This window comes from Microtus pennsylvanicus, chromosome 14 (assembly GCF_037038515.1).
Source record: "Microtus pennsylvanicus isolate mMicPen1 chromosome 14, mMicPen1.hap1, whole genome shotgun sequence".
NCBI classification, from domain to species: Eukaryota; Metazoa; Chordata; class Mammalia; order Rodentia; family Cricetidae; genus Microtus; species Microtus pennsylvanicus.
Genome location: NC_134592.1, coordinates 57,917,921 through 57,937,699, shown reverse-complemented (window position 1 = coordinate 57,937,699; position 19,779 = coordinate 57,917,921). Strand labels below are relative to the sequence as shown.

General features: G+C 43.1%; 1 protein-coding gene across 7 annotated transcripts in view; it reads left to right on the top strand.

Moving 5' to 3' along the window:
• Positions 1–14,693, top strand: part of Akap6 (A-kinase anchoring protein 6) — a 385,697-nt gene extending 371,004 nt beyond the window's left edge. For 4 of the 7 annotated variants that reach the window (XM_075948273.1, XM_075948278.1, XM_075948279.1 and 1 more), the window contains 2 exons: positions 3,008–6,419; positions 11,426–14,693. In XM_075948273.1, the coding sequence (XP_075804388.1) occupies positions 3,008–6,379 (3,372 nt within the window). In that variant the 3' untranslated portion in view covers positions 6,380–6,419; positions 11,426–14,693. The other 3 variants (XR_012907746.1, XM_075948276.1, XM_075948277.1) reach the window with 3 other exon arrangements.
• The last annotated feature ends 5,086 nt before the right edge of the window (positions 14,694–19,779 follow it).

Here is a 19,779-nt window from a genome sequence, read left to right as displayed (position 1 = left end):
GAGAGGAAGTGAAAGCCCTTTAGCCAAGGTCAACTTACCAGGAAATGGGTGAGGTTGAGTGAGGACTTCTTTAATAGGGAAGGTGCTGAATTATTTATTTTTTTTAAATATTTATTTATTTATTATGTATACAATATTCTGTCTGTGTGTATGCCTTCGGGCCAGAAGAGGGCACTAGACCTCATTACAGATGGTTGTGAGCCACCATGTGGTTGCTGGGAATTGAACTCAGGACCTTTGGAAGAGCAGACAAAGCTAAGCGAGTGATTTCCTAGCAGATCCAGTCAGCTACTCCCTAGAAGTACCACACAGAAAAATTTGAGGAAGTTTGAAATGAAAAAGAGGTAAGGCAAAAAATCACAAACCAAGTTTAATCCTTTCATCCCAGTGGCTTTAGATCCGCTCATTCAGGTACTGCAGAGTTCTGTCCTTTCATGGGCTTGAATCTGTAAAGCCATAACGCTGCATCTGCTAATGACTGCGTCCCGAGACAGGGTGAGCTGCAAGCATCACTTAGGTGCGGCTCCTGGCACAAGATGGCACAATTCTTGCCTCTCCGGTTGAGACCCCGTTGGAAAAGCCTCCGCTGTCACACATCCAAGTTGAGCAGACATAACAAAGAGTTCCTCCAAAAGATTAATTATTTATCAGCACCGTCGTCAGTACTGTGTCGGGCAAGATAGTGTGGGAAATTAATATACTATTTGAGTAGACTGATTGATGGCTCCTACAGCGGAAGAGTTTAACATTCACTACCTATACCGACTGGTCATTAGTCCTTCCCTTTATCAGTAAGCAAAGAATAAACAGAAATTGTAATAAAAATTCATCACAGTGAATGGGTATCTAAGTGGCTGTGATAACTGGCCGTGTACTAGATTAACTGCTAGAACACGGGAAGCAGGAAAGATCTCTGTTAGAAAAGATTTAAATAGCCTCTAATTGATGTTTGCCTTATACCCGGACTCTTTTCAACTAAACTGGGTTGTACAGAGAATCTCTTGCATATCCAGGATAATAAAGCACTGATGGCTACAGTGCACTTACTGTGTTTGGGAGGCGTCCTCTGACTATTGGCTGTAGGAAGGACGGGGCTTTGAGACTGTGTTCGAATGTGCTCCAGGTGAGCTTGTCTTCCCGCCTCTGAAGAATGGAAGCACCGCGGCGGCCGAGATAACCTGACTTGTAATGAGAAAACGCTGGCTTGTTAAAGGAATCGCCCCCTCCTTACCGATCAGATCGCGAATTGTTTTTAAGAGCAAATTAGAAGCCACGGTGAGAAGGAGATAGCCAAGGAGGAGGCAAGGAGCTTGTGAGCAATTCTGCACGTGGTAGGAATTAGTTGCCAAATATGGGTTGCTTCCCTGGGGACTTAGAATTATTTCGCATTTCATCCAAAGAATGATTTTGAAAGATCCAAAGAGCAATGTCTATTTTATATGTGATGGTATTGATGCCTCAAAAGCTTAACTAGCAGGGAATAAAGCGGGTGAGCAGAGTCGGGCCATTAACTAGTCTGCTAGTTCTGGAGTCATATCCAGGCATCTGCCTCCTCGGCTTAAGTGCACGTAGAACTGAGGATGCTCTTTATGGTTCAGTGGTAGGAGCGGCCATCAGGGCCCAATGTGCCTGTGTCACCTTCCTTGGCTCTACAATGTGACCAGATTCTGGATGACAAGTGGGGATGCTGTAGGAGCCTGTTTCATGGCTACATCTCAGGATTTACATAAATAGCCGTAAAACGTCCCAGAGAATATTGAGTTCTCATAAAGGGAGGCAGAGAACAGCTACGAGGGCATCTGGGCCACGGTATCCCTGGGGGTCAGGAACATCTTTAGATAGTTAGCATGTGGGACTGGAAGAGTCTCCTCGTAAGGAACACAGGCAGGATCAATAGTGATGGCTAACAAAAGTCAAAGAGAAATCTCTCTCACCAAGAGAGAATGGAGAAGAAAGGGATTGAGGAAGCAATGGCTAAGAAATTCCCCAGGAATCGTCAGGAAGATTCCAGTGTTGCTCATCTTGGATCTAACGTGTGGCAGAGACGAGTTCTCATGGCAGAACCCAGGAAATAAAGAAAAAGAAAGGTGTGTACTCTGATCTAGGTTCTCAGGTAAATGGGAATTTAAGTGGAGAACCCAGAAATCAAGGCAAGAACGTTGCAATGCATAACTACAGGCCATATTCGATGACAGATTCAGGAAGTAAACAAGATGAGAATAAATGTACTCTGAGGAACTTCATGGACTCTTTAACCTTCATATACTAGATAGTTTTTAATGCTTTTGAATAACACTACTAAAATATCTAACAAATAATCTCAGGGAAGGTGGATTTCTTTTGGTTCATAGTTTCCAAGGAACACATTCATGGTCACTTGACCCCATGTCCTTGGGCATGTGCAGAGGATTGTTATTTGCTCTGATGTGAAGAAGTAGCAGAGAAAGGAGCGGGACAAGATCTTCCCAAAGACCCACTTCAAGTGACACATTTCTTCCAGTTAAACCTTTCCCACAAAGCTCTCCAGAAGCTCCCAAAATTGTGTCATCAAGTGGGGGCCACACTTTCAAAACATGAGCCCATGTGACAGATTTTATATTCAATCCACAATGACCAACCCAAACCAAGATTTAAAATATAGTACAATCAAGAGGAAATGGCGAAGTCTGTGAAGGATCATGTGATAGTTGTATCTTACATGTGAATGTGCATTAACGCCTCAGTGACAATCATTGTTGCTGGAAGAGCTGTCCCCACAGTGTCTGGATAGTATTTCAAGGAGAGGCAGAGTTACTGATGCTGCCACCCCCAACTTCTGCTTCAATTTTATTTTCTAATTTTCAAGAGCTTTATAATAGATAAAAGTTCTCCACTATGTTCTCTAATCTCTTTCTCCTCTCTCTCTTTCCCTCCTCTCCTCTCTCTCTCTCTCTCTCTCTCTCTCTCTCTCTCTCTCTCTCTCTCTCTCTCTCTCTCTCTCTCTCTCTCTCCCCTCCCTTCTACACAGGAGTCTTTGAATGTGATAGACCCTGGATTGATGGACCTGAATGGCATGAGTGAAGATGCCCTAGAGTGGGATGAGACAGATATAAGTAACAAGCTAATTAGTTTGCACGAAGAATCAAACGACCTTGATCAAGACCCTGAGCTCCTCATACCCTCAGTGAATCTTGAAGAGACATGCCACCAGGACCCTGGGTATGAGGAGGAGGCAGGTGACTGTGGGTCCCAGTATACCTCAAACATCACTGCACCCTCCAGCCCACACGTTTACCAAGTGTACAGTCTTCACAACGTTGAACTCCACAAGGACAGCCACACTCCGTTTCTGAAAAGCAGCCCAAAGCCTACAGGCCCGGCCCAGCCTGGTGTTTTAACTAAGAGCCTCAGTACGGATTCTTCATTTTCCTCTACAAAGTCGTTGCCAGATCTTTTAGGGGGCACCAGTTTGGTGAGGCCTTGCCCATGTCACAGTGGAGACGTGAGCCAGAATTCAGGCAGCGAGAGTGGAATTGTCAGCGAAGGAGACAATGAGATGCTTACCAACTCTGAAATGTGTTTGTTCGGGATGGTGGATGGGTCCCCAAGTAACCCTGAAACCGAACATCTGGACCCACAAATGGGAGAGGCAGTCAACGTGTTAAAGCAAAAATTTAAAGATGGGGACGAATGCATTAAGCTTCCAAATATCTCTCAGTCCTCCGTCTCAGCAGCGGGTTGTGTAAATGGAAAAGCTGGAGATTTAAATAGCGGTACCAAACACACCACCGATTGTTTAGGGGAAGAATTACAAGGAAAACATGACGTGTTTACATTTTATGATTACTCATACCTCCAAGGCTCAAAGCTCAAATTACCAATGATAATGAAACAGTCACAGAGTGAGAAGGCACATGTGGAGGATCCCCTTCTCTGTGGTTTTTATTTTGATAAAAAATCCTGCAGATCTAAACATCAGGCTCCGGAGTTACAACCAGATGCGCCTCCCCATGAGAAGATTTTGGCAAGCGCGCCCCATGAAATGGGTCGCAGCTCGTATAAAAGCGGCGACAAAGAGAAGACGCTGGCGGGCATTCCAAATGCTAGGCAGCTCTCCCTCGTCTCCCGTAGCTCATCTGTAGAGTCCCTTTCTCCGGAGGGTGACTTGTTTGGGTTAGGTGTCTTTAAAAATGGCAGCGACAGCCTCCAGCGGAGCTCCTCTTTAGAGAGCTGGTGGACATCCTATAAGAGCAACGAAGATCTTTTCAGCTGTCACAGTTCCGGGGACATAAGCGTGAGCAGTGGCTCAGTCGGTGAGCTGAGCAAGAGGACATTAGACCTCCTGAATCGCCTGGAGAACATCCAGAGCCCCTCGGAGCAAAAGATAAAGCGAAGTGTCTCTGATATCACCCTCCAGAGCAGCTCCCAAAGGATGTCTTTCACGGGCCAGATGTCACTGGATGTCGCGTCGTCTATCAATGAGGACTCGGCAGCGTCTCTGACAGAACTGAGTAGTAGCGAGGAGCTCTCGCTTTGCTCGGAGGATATCGTGTTACACAAAAACAAGATCCCAGAGTCCAACGTGTCATTCAGGAAGCGCCTGAATCGCTCGGTGGCTGATGAGAGTGACGTCAACGTTAGCATGATTGTTAATGTCTCTTGCACCTCTGCTTGCACCGACGACGAAGATGACAGTGACCTCCTCTCGAGCTCCACGCTCACCTTGACTGAAGAAGAGCTGTGCCTCAAAGACGAGGACGATGACTCCAGTATTGCAACGGACGATGAAATTTATGAAGAAAGCCACCTGATGTCTGGGCTGGACTACATAAAGAAAGAATTGCAGACTTGGGTAAGACCGAAGTTTTCCTTGGCAAGAGAAAAGAAACGGTGTGGTGCCCCCGATGAAATGAAAGGCGATAAAGATGGGGGCCGCAGTGAGAAGGTCAACCCCTCAGACACCCTGAACATCCACGCCCTTCTGAACGGCTCCATAAAATGTCTCTCTGAAAACAATGGAAATGGAAGGAATTCACTCAGAACTCATGACTTGGGAACAGAAGGTGAAAACAAGAAAAATATTTACGAGGTTAGTAAAGATCCCCACGTGGCTGACATGGAAAATGGCAATATTGAAAGTGCTCCGGAGAGACAGAAGGAGAAGCAGAACGGAACCTCAGAGGCATCAGAGAACCTTGGTTTAGACGTGAAACAGAGTTCTGACTCTGAGCACAGGGAGTGTAGAGCATCAATGGACAGTTCAGAGGATTCAAATGTTGCTGGAAAGGAATTCGGACCCCCAAGTGACAGGCATCTTCCACAGACAGGCCCAAACCTCCACCATTGTGAAAATGAAAGTGCCCCCTGCATGCCCGATGAGAGCCCTTGCCCAGAATTGCTGTCAGGAACCAGAGTTGGAAGCAGACAGGACAGTGATGGACTGAAAGCTTTGTCTAATGATGCACCAAGTGGGGCTGGAAAATCTGCTGGTTGCTGCCTACTCGGACAAAATGAGACAGAGGAAAGTGCTTCTATCAGCAACAGAACTTCCTGTTGCCACTGCCAGCCAGATGTTTCCCATGAAAAAGATGCTGAAGATAGTTCAGTGCACGACTTTGTGAAGGAAATCATTGGCATGGCGTCCACAGCCCTAAAAAGTAAATCTCAACCTGAGAGTGAGGTGGCGGCCCCCACTTCACTAACTCAAATTAAGGAGAAAGTGCTGGAACATTCCCATCGGCCCATGCCCCTGAGAAAGGGAGACTTCTACTCCTACTTATCTCTTTCATCCCATGACAGTGACTGTGGGGAGGTCACCAATTACATAGACGAGAAGAGCAGCACTCCATTGCCACCGGATGCTGTGGACTTTAGCCTCGATGACAAGGAAGACATTGAATGCTTCTTTGAAGCGTGTGTTGAGGATGATCTTGATGAGAAAGCCTGTTTCTCTAGTCCCCTTCCAGATGAACCAGCAGCTCCCCAGGAAGCTGCTATGCCAAGACAAGTGACAGCCAGCTCTCCTGTGTTCAGTGATGTTGCTTTCCCACTCAATGAGACAGACACAGTGGCTCTTCCAGGACCTTCCCCTCAGAAAGGAGGTGACAATGGAAAGGAAGTGGATGATGCATCCCAAACACCCCAGGGCTGTGCAAAAAGCTCAGCGCTTACCACTCCTTCAGGACAGCCCAGTAAAGATGGAGGTGCAAGGAGCCAAGGTGAATCAGGAATGCCAGAAGGCAATAATGCTACTTCAGCCAAATCAAGAATTCAAGTTCTCCCATTGAATGCAAAACAGCCAAAAGTCAAGACCAAGCTGTATCCCAGCCCGCAAACTTTAACCTGTAAAGAAAAGCTTGTAAACTTTCACGAAGATCGACATAGAAACATGCATAGGTAGAATGTAATGACCCCAAGCATGGAAATCATCTCATTGAAAGGTATGTATGAGTACATGTGCATGCACGCACGTGTGTGTGTGAGTGTGTGTGTGTGAGTGTGTGAGTGTGTGTGTGTGTGTGAGTTTGCATTAATAGAGCCATTTGAGAACACTGACTAGTCACGACACATACATGTCTGAATAGGACATTTAAGTAGAAACGCTTACAACCGTGAAAGTAACTGTGAAAAGCATAAGAGGAAAACTGGTGAAAATTTGACATTTTAAATGACATTATATTTGTTTTATCATTTTGTCAAGAGCAATACAATATCTGAGGAAACAGCTGAACAGTTGAGGGCTTCAAACTCTTCAACTGGCCTAGAAAACTACTCTCCAAGCCGCAGTCACCCCTGACAATTCTAAGGTCGGAATGCACGCTCCGTAGCCGCTCTCCTCCCTGGAGCTCCCACTCGGTACTCGGCTGTGTCTCCAGAGTTGAGCTTTACCCACATAACCGCTGGCCCCCTCATTTCCCCCAGAAGGGCTATGCTGTCTCAGCTCCTAATCATAGCCATGCCTGAGAGTTCCAGCAGGAGGGGAAGGCTGGTTTCAAAGAAGATCCCCTGACTTCCACACACACAGACTGAGAACCAGCGCAGAACACAAGGGCTGGGAGAATATGTGACAACTTAATGGCGTTTTGATAAAAACAGAATTTTTGAATTTTGCCTGAAGGTGACAGGCTGATTGCCATCATTTTTTTTGAGAAAGTCATTCTACTTTTCATATTTAATAAGACAGCTATTGATTGATAATTCCGGGATGGAGAGATGGCTCTAAAGTGACACAAGGATTCTGTTATTTCCATTTCTAAACCCCAAATGATGAATGTACTTCCTCGATCAAGTTTAAAGAGGAATTTAGCTTTCAGATATGAGAGTTGTATTTCGCCAAGGGGTGAGGTGCATAGTGTACCACCTCCGCCCCCACTGCAGAAACCTAATGCGTAACCTACACTCGTGCTATAGGAAATGAATTACAGAAGCAATCTACCCTAATTTGTTAACTTATTCAAATAACAGTTATTATACTTAACTATGCTAAAGATTATCTTTTTTGTGGCAGATTGTTTATTTTTTGATGAGCCTAATTACTGATTTTCTAAAAGTAATTTACATTTATTACAAATACATCTTTTAAAATGTGACAGATAAATGTTGTTCCCATAATGTATTATGAAAAAAGTTACTATTTAAAAACACATTATTTAATTTGAAAGATGAATGGCAAACATCATTATTTTTTTTCCTGCAACACCTGTGCCCTAAGCTCATTAAAATGTGTGATTCTGTGTAGAGCTGCTAGAAAGGGGAGCGAGGGGGGCAACCTATACCATATATGTACCCTAAAAATAAACTCAATATGCAAAGCTGAAGACAGCCACCCTACTTACTAATGGCACTTCACTAATTTTCTATTTCAGACCCTATTTACAATTGGCTGAGTGAGAACAAAAGTAGGAGAGAGAGAAATGTGTTCTCTGTGAGTGGTGCCCACCCTATCATCAAATTCTCCATCAGGACGCAGTAGAACTGACCATCCAGGGAGAGTAACTTGGATTCCATAAGCTGCTTCAGAGCGAGTTCTGTTAGAACTGATTGGATGCAGGCTCTGCCCGCCTCCACAGAAGGCACGGAGAGCTTGGCTGATTTTGTTTTCTGAAAAAGGAAACAACAGCACCCTGAGCATGCCAGCCTGTGACTGTGACCCCAGTCACCGGGCCTACCCAGACGCGGAGCAGAGAGAGCCCAGGCCTTGGAGAAGCCTTCTGGAATGTATTCTCCCTGTTTGCTCCTCCGGGAGTCTCTTCGCTCCCTCACGTGGAGAAATGGAATTGAAATGAAATGTAAATGATGAGCGATTCCATTTTTTTGACTTGAGGGAAGGGAAGGTGCTGATGGATCTGTGTAATTGTCACATTTTACAAGCACAGACAGTGTAAAACTATCAGCGGCTTGCCTGCCCGGCAGCAGGGTTCTCTTGCACCCCACACCGGGCTCTACTGTGGGCGAAGGGAGAAGCAGCCAGATTTTACTTCTGCAGAACTGACATCTCCCCCAAGTGACTTGTTACCTACCTAGAGCTGTGTCAGCAGCCATATGTGGCCCCTATTATCCACTTTCAAGGATGTGTGTGCACGTGCGTGCGTGTGTGTGTGTGTGTGTGTGTGTGTGTGTGTGTGTGTGTGTGTGTTGCGCGCGTACACTGTGGCATCATGTAACTAAACACCCTGGAGCCTGGCTTTGGAGCTAGTTACAAGCATTGGGTGTAAACTTTCACATATAGCGGAAACACAATCACCAGAGAAGTTACCTAGTCCGAAAATGCTGCTAAGCTTTTGGCACTTGATGTCAGGAAGCGTAGGAAAGGGCCTGGTAAAGACGACACATCACATCAGAATGAGCTTGTTTGTAATTGTTCTTCTTACCACAAGGTCCAAAGCAGTGAAGGCTCTTCTCTTTAACAGCCATTCGAAGACCCTTAGACAAGACCATCCTTGCATCAGGACAGCAAAATTCACCAAAGTCAGTTTGCTGGAGCTCTTTGTTCAGAAATAAATTCTCAGATGATGAAGTGATTATCATTCCACTCGAAAGTGTTCGTGACGTAGAATCACGCATAGAGTCTGCAACCGGAGCAAATTCTCTGCGAAGAGTTTTGAAAATTATTTTGTTTACTATGTTCAAAGTAGAAACCTCTGAACCCTTGTGAGGAGCGTTAGTGGGGCCCAGCAGTGAGTGCGTTTGCACTTCTTCCCAGGCAACCGCTGGGCTTTTCACTGCTTCCATTTCTGTGTGGCATTTCTGTAAAAATAGAGAGGTCAGTTAGAGCAAGTCACATCAAAGGCGAGGTGACTGGAGAGATGCAGCTCTTTCTGCTAATTTGGAGGAAGCACACAGTGTATGTGTGGAACGCCTCCTAGGACCTGCCTAAGAGAGGTACTCTGCGCTAATCTTTTTGCTGTATTCTGACAGTTATTTCTTCATAATCCTCATCATAAGCCTGTGATCTTTGATGAACGGTTTAACCCTAAAATTCAGGCAGGCTAAATCCTGCCGCGTAAGAAGTTAACTCCTCATGTGCAGCCAGGGTGTACTTTGATGTCTTCGCCTTCAGGTTTTGTGATGGCTTGATGTGTACACGGGGTGTGTGTGTGTGTGTGTGTGTGTGCGCGCGCGCGCGCGCGCGTAAGTGACAAGAGGGGAGAGTCTTAATTACTTTCTTTGGTCTTAGTTTCATTGTCTTGCCTGCTTTATCTGTCTGCAAGTGTGGCGGTGGCCGGAGTTTCAGGTTTTGGATGACTGTTAATTGGATGCACATTCAGGTTTGCACATGTGCAGTTTAAAGTTCTTGTCTGCTTTCATAAACCGAGAACGTGGTAGAAACAAACACTTCTCACATGGTGCCTCCGCCTCCTACTGAACTGGCGCTGGTTAGGCCTGGCCAAGCAGCTTTAGGGAACTCCATTGGGGGCATGTATATTATTCTTTCACTAGACACCATGCGTATAGTTTTGTAAAATTTACCTTTAAATCGCCTTACTAAACCGAGGCTCTTTTGGATGAGATTTGAATTATCTGGCACATCTGAATAACTTACCATGCTAAATAAAAATGATTTTATTAAATAAAGTCAGTCTCTCTCACACACATGGGGGGGGAGAGGGAGAGAAAGAGAGAGTGAGAGAGAGAGACAGAGAGAGAGAGAGAGAGAGAGAGAGAGAGAGAGAGAGAGAGAGACAGAGAGAGAGAGAGAGAGAGAGAGAGAGAGAGAGAGAGAGAGAGAGAGGAGATATTTGGGCTTGAGCCCATTTGGCCTGCCTATTCCCAAGTGTGCCAAGTTGAAAGAATTGATCACCCACAGGGAATTCAATTGCCAGCTCTTTATTGAGACAGGATTTGCTCCACCCGAGGATTCCCTGCTCGGTGGCAGCTTTTGATGAGTCACCTCCTCAGCATTTGAGCAATGCTGCTCTGTGCGTTCTTGAATTACTGCATTATTTTACTGTACCAAATTTTGTTCCATCTGCCTCCATCTGTCTCCCCATTCCTGCTAACTTCCCCTAGCTTCCCAACTCCTGTTTGGCTGGAGCGGAACAACAGTTGGAAAACTCTTTCTGACTCCTGCACAAAGTTGTAAGTTTATAGAAAGAGACAGAAAAACACAAAAGAATACTTGCTTCTAAGAGGTCAGGACAAAACCTGATAGAGCTCTGCAGAATGTAGATTAAAGCCAGGCAGGCAGGGGCCTGCTTTGAGCGCTAGTCTGAGAACCTAAAGTAATTGTATCCTGGAATTTCGATGTTGTTCCGATCTGACCAGGTGCTATAGTCATTTAGAAATAAGGAGGACAGAATGAGCCTGGGACGAATTCCTAGCAATCATCGCACATAAAAAGAGAATTGAATCAGTTTAGTTTTCTCATTGTTTCCTGTGCCTAAAAATGAACCACAGTCATGTTTGAGCTGTATATTCTAATTATACCCAATTATAGGTGAGGCGCTAAGGCCTTTAAGACTGTCGCAACTTCGTGACGGTTTCATCACTGCACAATAGAATTGTTCCACATCACACACAAATTACTGAAGGGCGTGCTAACCCGAGAGCCGGCCACGCAGTCTGCGAACTCTTGTTCGCCCATCGTCACGTCCCTTGGTATTAATTGCCTGACCTTCTCATACAGATGTGGAACCATCTTCATAAAAGTGAGATCACCCACAGAAGAATGAATGATGACCCAGAGAAAAGATTATATACTTGATTTTTGTTATTTATTGGAACCATATAAATATATTAAAGTATATGTACATCTTGCTGAACTGAAAATGTAGGGTTTTTTTTTTTTTTTGTATGTGGTTTGAGCCTTGAGCTAGTGAGCTAGTCATGTCTCTGATTTCAGATCTTTAGCAACTGGTCCCCCACTGGCAGCTTCCTGAAAGGGCTTCATTCTGCAAATGACAGAGATATTTCTGCAACCTATTCCTGTCGCCTTTTTGTTTCCTAGAGCGAGCCTGGCTGCCGCTCAGGGCTGGCCTGATCCACCCTGGGCTGGTCTTGGTTTCTGTCCTGCTGTCACGGACACCTGTCACATTGACTTTCTGAAGATGGCCCACCTTTCCTCTGAACGGTCTGTCCATGTGGGCTCTGTGATCTGGATGTGTGCATCGCTTCTCTTTAGCTCACCTCTCATGTCTACACAGCTGCTTGCTCTCCTATGGATTCCCGTCCCAAGCTACCTCTGCCAACCCTCTCTCTCCAGCGAGACCTCTGTTTGCCACCTCCTCTCCTGCCTCCCCTTTCAAGCTCTGCAGTTCACCACATTGGTGGTCCATCAAACCCACTGTCTGGAATGGCACCCCTCCCCGCCAGTGCTTGACCAATTTGATGTTTGGCTCTGAAAAATTCCATGGTATTATGTTTTGTTTATTGAAAGAGATTTACCTAAAAAGCCAGCCCTTGATTTGGTTGTGGTATAGAGGAGACATATTGGTCCTTGTTACAAAATTAAATGACATTTAAAAGCATCATTTTAATTATTTCTTTTTAATATTGTTCTATGCAGCACTTCACGAAACAACTCTGATGGTGTTGTATATTGTAAATTGGTACATTCTACTGTTGTTTTTTTGTCTGTTTGTTTGTTTTCTATGCTTCTCGGGGTGGTAATGAGAAAAACGTTGTTTTACAAACTGTGTGCCTTGCTGTCTTTCTTATCCCATTCATGAAAAAGCTGCTTTCATGGTAATGGTATGTTGATCTGAGAGGAGGAAATAGCAAGGTGAGGATTGTGAATAATTTCTGTACATATGTATAAGCTAGTACAAACACTGATGTATGACAGTATAAAATGCTTTCATGTTTGTGATGTCCAGTGATGTGGAGAATATAAGCCTTAAACCCATTCAAATGCATGGTAATTAAAATTGGCATAATAAAAACAGCATATTGGGGGAAAGGAAAATTAATGATCTCTTCTACCTGTGTTCTTACCAAATTCTTGCATCTGTTTCTGAAAAAAAATAACATGTATCAGCTTCCAACATATCCATATGGCAGAAAAGGCTTAAGTTGCTTAAACTGCAGACTCGGCCTGAAGCCTTCATAACGTTCAGACTCTTTCTGTTTCACTGTAAGTGAACATCCTGAAACAGCAAGTGTTTAAAGGCCATTTCCCCTAAATCAAAAACCCTTTATACTAAATGCTTCTATTTCTACTTGTTAATGATTTCAAGTTGTCTTGGGAGATCTCTTACATGTCCTATTTAATTTAAATAATTATTTGAATGGTTTTGGTGGATGATAAAAAGTATAGAAAAATGGACTATTATTTTATCTAAACTATAGATTTCAGGTGTATTTATTTCGTTAAGAAAATCAGCAGAGAAATATTTCATTTGTTTTTTTTTTTGACTTGAGACTGCAGCTTTTTACTTTATAGTATCACTCCTACGAAAGTGCCTGACACACAGTAGGTATTCCACAGAATCTGCTGAATCAGAGGATTGAGTGGGGTAACATGGAATATATATATATAAAATCTTTATTTTGAGATTCCTGCATTAAAACATACGACTAGATAAAGATGTGCAAAGCGAAACCACTCACAGTATGTTATTAGATTTCAGAAAGAACACGACAGAAGTATGTCGCCACAGAAATGACAATCATTCATTCACCAGGACCACCCATTAGCGTCTTTGCTCGAGATTCAGGGAATGCAGCTAGAAACCATGAACTGCCTTTGGAGGCTCATCTTGGTTAGAGGCAAAATGGCCCACTACACAGACAACACACCATAGCGTCCTACAGGGAGATGGCAAGGGTAGGGAAAGAGTCATAAGAGAGAGACAGCAGCAAGGGACGGGGCAAAGAGAAAGGTCAGGAGAGAGTGGAGGGAGAGGCTAGGATACCGGCGGGGGATCACTCTGATGTAATAGGTCAGGAGAGAGTGGAGGGAGAGGCTGGGATACCGGAGGCGGATCACTCTGATGTAATATGAGGAAAGGACAAATGGAGAGGAATGAAAGTGTTCGCGGAGTTGTTGGAGCTTTGGTGTGCAGTGCAGTGTACGAGGTGGACTTGTCGTTTGTTTGGGGCTTTATTTGATCTTACGACTAGGACTTTAGTATCACCATCCCAGGACCACTTACATAGCACTTGTCTGTAATTTCACCGGGCCTTAATACTTTTGTGTGGGTTTTGCCCCTTCCAAGCTTTCCTGCACATATTTTTTAATGGATGGCTCATTCTAGGTGCGTAGATATGTAGTGACTTCTTCCAGAGGAGTCTTAGGGAGACATCTAGTTTTAGTGTGGACAAGGATTGCAAGAGGAAATGTTAGTGTAAGTGTGTGGTAGGGAGCAGTGAGGAAAACCTAGCTAGACTCAAGGCAGTAATAAAGTTTGCAGGGATAGTAGCCTGAGATACAAGAAAGACGAAATCCAAGAGGCGTGGACATCTTTGGACATTTTTGGACCTCTTTTAGGCATTATTTTATATATTGAGACAACCTGAATTTCTCTTGGTCAGTAATTGATATCATCTGTGTTCATTGGGAAGCCATTCAAAGATTAATGGGCCAAGGTGTATTGTTTGCCTCTTACATAGTCATGAAGACTTGGGATTTGAAAGTATTTATTAATTATCTACTTAACATTAGCACCAATTTTTTTAGGTTGACTTTTGGACTTACTAATGCCTTTTCCAGTCAGAGGGGATGGAAGAAACTCAGCCTCACACCCGTGTAGACGCTACCTTCCAAGTTATCCTTGAAACCAGCCCATCGGTTTATATTAACTCAGACAACTCTATCTACACATGTCCCACGATAATGGTTTGCTGTTTGGTAAAGCAAAGTGTCCCTCCTCTGGGCACGTGTTTCTGTTAGAATGTGCTTTCGTGGGTTGCTAACGTCCACAGGGTGTCCCTCCCGGCCCCCCCTCTTAGTTTCGCTCATTGGTCCTATGTCTGCTGCAGAGCCAGCAGCCCACAGGACTCCTGTTCCCTCTGTCCCATGGTCGCCCTGCTGGTCTCTCCTAAGCACTGTTCCTCCGACCGCCCTTCATATGTCATGATTTCAGGTCCATTTCAACCCGAACTGAATGTTAACAGATGGAACCCTTGAAGTCAAGGGACCGTCTCCATCATACATGTAGAGAAGCATCTTGACGTTTAAGTGCTAAGTTTTCTCTAAAATATATTCAAGATATATGTTTATTCTATTATTGTAAATTTCAATAAATAAACAAATAAACAAGTGAATAAAAGAAGAATCCATGACTTCCTTCAGTGGTCCAGTCCGGTGCCAGAGTCATCTTGAATCTTTTTCTTATGTTGGGATCCGAACCTGACATCTCCATGTAAAACAAATTTGCCCGTCCATTTATTCACTCACTTATTCATTCTGGCACCCAAATATTCCTTGGGGGCCACTTGTGTGAGGCATTGTGTGACCTCGGCATACATAGGCAAATGAACATGTTGTGTGTCTCCAACCAATTTACAGGTTTCTCTCTGACCAGACTCTAGACCAGTTATGACGTTTCCTCAAATTAATTTTCCTCAGACCTACTTCCTTTGCCTCTTATCTAGTCTGTCTACATTTTCAAGGATCAGATGAGCATATGGTCTGGGTTGGACTGTGGGGAGGAGAGTGGTTTTTGTTTCAAAGGGGAAAAGTATTTTTTTAGATTGTTGTTGTTGTTGGACAAATCTGCATACAAGAGGATCTAGGTATACCACAGCCCAGTTTGGAATATTTTGTTGCCTGACTCAGTCAGCTCAGGTTTCAGACGTTCTGCAGTATTGAGAACAAAGCAGATGGAGGCAACAAACGGGCCACACTGAGCTCACTTATGAATGAAATTGAAATATGCTGGAGTTTTGCAGAGTAACTGACCTTCAAGTGTCGTAACTTTTACATTCAAAACAACTTGGACTGCCAAGTCTTACAGCTCCATTTCTTTTCATGTACACACAGTCTTTCCAATTTCAGTTTGCTAATTTCAGATCTATGGAAGAGCCAAATGGTAGAGGGATAATGTCTGTATACTTAAAATTCAGATATATTTATTGTTAGTATTTTATATCTTTTCCCTTCATCTTCACACCACACATACAAACACACACAAACACGCACACAACCTTCTTGTATGATTGTGCCATTTGAAATTTATTTCTTGAGTACAACACTTCATTTGTAAAGTCTTGAGCTAATATGACCAGGAACAAAGGTATTTTCTTTCATATCACTTAATAATCCTTAGTAAAATTTCTCCAGTTTCAAGACATGCTCTTTTTCGGGGCCATTACCTACAGTCTAGTGCCCAAACAATGACCACATAGGCCTTTTAGCTCTGCATCTTATTGGTCCTGAATAGTTTTTCTTGCTATATCTCTCGTTTTTGGTCCTCACCGTCTTGACATTTCTAAAGAGCTCAGATCAGTTTTATAGAATGAGTCACAGCTTGGGTGAGGCCAGTTATCTTCTCTCTGTGAAGCTCAGGACGAATTGGCTTTTACGACTGTGGCTTACGGGTGATGCTGGGTTCGAATCTCCGATGGAGTGCGAGAGGATCACTAACATTCCTGATTCACGTTTTCTTTTATTTTCTAAGACAGAGGTCAGCAGACTATGGCCCACGGGCCTAATTCAACCCAGTGATTGTTTATGTTTGACCCGGGAGAAAAGAATGACTTTTATCTTTTATGTGGCTGAAAATAGAGTGTGTTGTGACATGTGAAAATTAAATGAAATTCAAAGTTTTGTGTCTGTGAATAAAGTTTTATTGTAACACAGCCACACATATTGGCTTACATATAGTCACTTTTGCACTTTAACTCCAGAGTTACTTAGACGCAGCAGAAGCTTGGTGGTCAGGGTGCCCGGGATGTTTCCTGTGTGACCCATTTGCTAATAAACTCACCTTTCATGCTTGGGCTATGGAATTCTAAACTCTGGCACAGTTGTCTTAGAGGCAGATAGACTGCAGCTTGAAGTCAATGGGACATAGAACATGCAAGTTTTTCTTTCTAGATTTTATTATATTGTCAATTTCAGTTCCGTGCAGAGTGACTTACCCATTGACATCCTTAAGCCACAATATTCTATTATTTTCTAAGGCAAAGGTCAGCCAACTATATACAGGCCAGGGACCAAATACATGCTTTCATTTGATTTGTAATTTTAGGAGAACAAAATATACTGTTTCATAAACTAAATGATTGTTCTGCATCAGTAATTTAAGAATTTGAATTTAGTTCACTATTACTGATTGATCTGGAATTTAGTTAGTCATAGATTTGATATTTAGTGCAATCAAAACCACCAGAAAAAGTGGTACAACCTAAACTCAATGCACCAATAATTGAGATCTTTCTCTAAGTGGTTTTCTAAAGCAGTCTTAAGTCAGATCATTTCAGTCCTTTTTTTTTCATATTTTTCAGCCTAAACAAATAAAGACTCACACGCCCATAACTTTCATTCCCTGGTCACAGATGGCAAGCTTGACGTGCCCAGAAAATAGGTGTTCAACTGAGACCCTGCTGAGGTCGTGGTGGACACTCTCACTGTGTAGAAGAGTTCCATGAAGTCAGTCCTGGAGTTCTCTCCTGACTTGCTGCAGGCAGCATTGTCGCATGCAAGCAACGCATGCAGATGCTTCTTTACAAACAGCCACATGCTTCCCACACTGCGGCTGCATTTGCATGTGAGGCTCTCCACTGGTTTGTACGTCCAAAGGAAAACGATCTAATATGCGTAGATGAGGTCCATGTCATAAAGTTTCCTTAGCAAAGGCATTGCGGCTAACACCTTGAGATCATTGGCTCCCTTAAGGGCTCCCCCAAAGCAGAAGGTATGCATTTTGTTAGCCCTTGTGCTATGAACTAAAGCAGGACCTGCATAAGGCAACTCTCCTCAGGTTCTTTCCCAGGGACAGCATACACGCAAAACAGGGACGGCGTTCACACAGGTGAGGTTGTTTTAGTCCACTGACTGTCATAACAAAATACTTTATTTTCTGGGAAATTTGTAAACAAGGGAACTTATAGATAGACAATCTGGAAGTTAAGAAGCCCAAAATCAGGACAACAGAAGATTGAGCATCTGGTGAGAACATGCTCACTGCTTCATAGATGGGCCTTTTTATTTCTTCCTCACAGGGAGGCGTAATTCACTAGCGAGCTCCCTTTTCTAAGGGCAGTTATCGCATTCATACCTAAATGCCCCCCAAAGACTCATGTCTTAATACTGTTGTGCTGGAGATTAGTTTCGAACTTGAGAATTTAGGGATACAGACGATCGGAACACAGCACAGGCATTTGCGGGCCTTTGGCAATGGTCAATAAATAGTTTCCATTGAGGCTGCTCGCTCTCCTCGAAATCCACTCAAGAAAGGTAACAGGACAGCTGACTGGAACGATGCTGTTTTAAGGGTAGTTTAAAACTGTCTAATTTGTTCTTTCAAACATATCCCTTAAGGTTTACATGCTGTTACTAATTAACAACCTTGTAGCATTGTATCTACCACACACTAAATTGGAGGTGTCCCCAAAACCAGGAAGGTTCCCAAAGCACAAGAGAATCAGCTCTATGCAAACCTTGTCTGAACAGCCCCTGTTTACCCACAGGCATGAAGAATTTGAACTGTGGGGAGTAGGATCTTCAGGGGGAAAAAAAGTATTTAAAACAGAGGTGTGAAACATTGTGCAGCTTGGGTTCCATCACTTTGGGAAATAGCCAGTCCAGGCAGTCTGGTCTGGGAACCTTGCCCGGTGTGAACTGTGGAATCCGAAGATGAAGATGTCCCAGGTGTTCACAGAGTGGCGTCTCACCACCTAAGCGGCTGTTCTCATCAGCTCCCTGCTGTGTCATTTCCCGTCACTCATATGGTCTGGGGAAGTCTGACTGGAAGCCTCAGGAATAAATTTGGAAATGATTCCATATCATAAGGATATATAACAATACAGCTTATTAATTCGGGGCAAGTGAGTACAGGTATATGTTAGAATAAACCATGTAAAAATTATTAAAACTTTTCTTTGCATTTGATCTACCAACTCCGTAAACAAATGAGGTATTAGAGATGTAAAGCATTATTTAGCAAAATTTATTCAAGGTCTTAAATGATTGCAAGCATTAAGAACATAAAATGCTCGAAATCCTCTCTAAACCCCAATATTCCCTAGCCGCTGGTTTATAAAAAAAATTTCAGGGTTAGAGAATTACTCTGGTTCTATTGGTTGATCAAGTTACTTAAACTAAGGCAGAAATCCAGAGTAAATCATTCCTTTTGTCTGCATTTCCTGGCAAATATGTGTCATTTATTTTAAAGAATCTTTAAAGGGAAAGCCAAATTACTGGGATGCATCTTGCCGTTAAAACAGAGTGAGGAGCAAACTGAGCATCCACATTTGCGTCTCATTCACACGCGTCTCAGACGAAGGATGGAGCTCTGGCCAGGCTTCGCGAACTTCCAGGAAGCAACTCTTTTTTCACATGGTCACCATTTGCTACTTTCCCAAATATTTCTCTCTGTGTGCTAAAATCTGTATATTCTTTTCCAATTTGCCAATGGTGTCTTTCCATTGCAAACACATTTACAGTTTGTTATAAAAAGCAGTAGGAAATAATGCCCTGGTTCTTTCTTTTTCAGTGATGGCAAGTTCTGATCAGTTTTTGGATGGTGGGACATGTCAGTCCCTTCCAGTTCTCAAGCCGGATTATTTAAGTCATAAGTAACTCAAAGCCACTTCAGACCGTTTTACTCATTCTACATTGTCATCATTACCATTTTGATGCTTAGTGCCATAGGTTGGCAAGCTAGAGGGAAGGAAGCAAAATAGATGCACTGGCTACTGCTGCTTCATTGGGGACAATGATAATATAAATCATCACTCACTGCCTCTATGTGCTGAGTACTTTTGACTTAGCCCTCACGATATTTTGTGATAAATGATAGCCATGTATTTAGTTGTTCAGTTTAAAAAGAATTTTTTTTTTGCGGTGCTGGGAATGATACACATTTTATAATGTGCAATTTAAGGACTAAAGAGGTAGGTGAGTTATTATAAATATTGTATTTATATCTCATAAAATATAAGGTATTAGGGAACAAAATATTCTTTAATTTGTTATTTAATTGATGATATGTATAAAGTGTTCACTTAACATCTATATATGTGTTGCTAAATTTCCTGTCTTTATGAAATACTTACTGAATAGTAATTCAGGTCAAAACTGGAGAAAGGGCTTTCATTTTAAAATACACTTCTTAAAAAAAATCTTTAGGAAGAAATGATAGCTAAATTAGCACTTGAAAAAGGCCAAAGAAAATTATATACTGTACATAATTATGC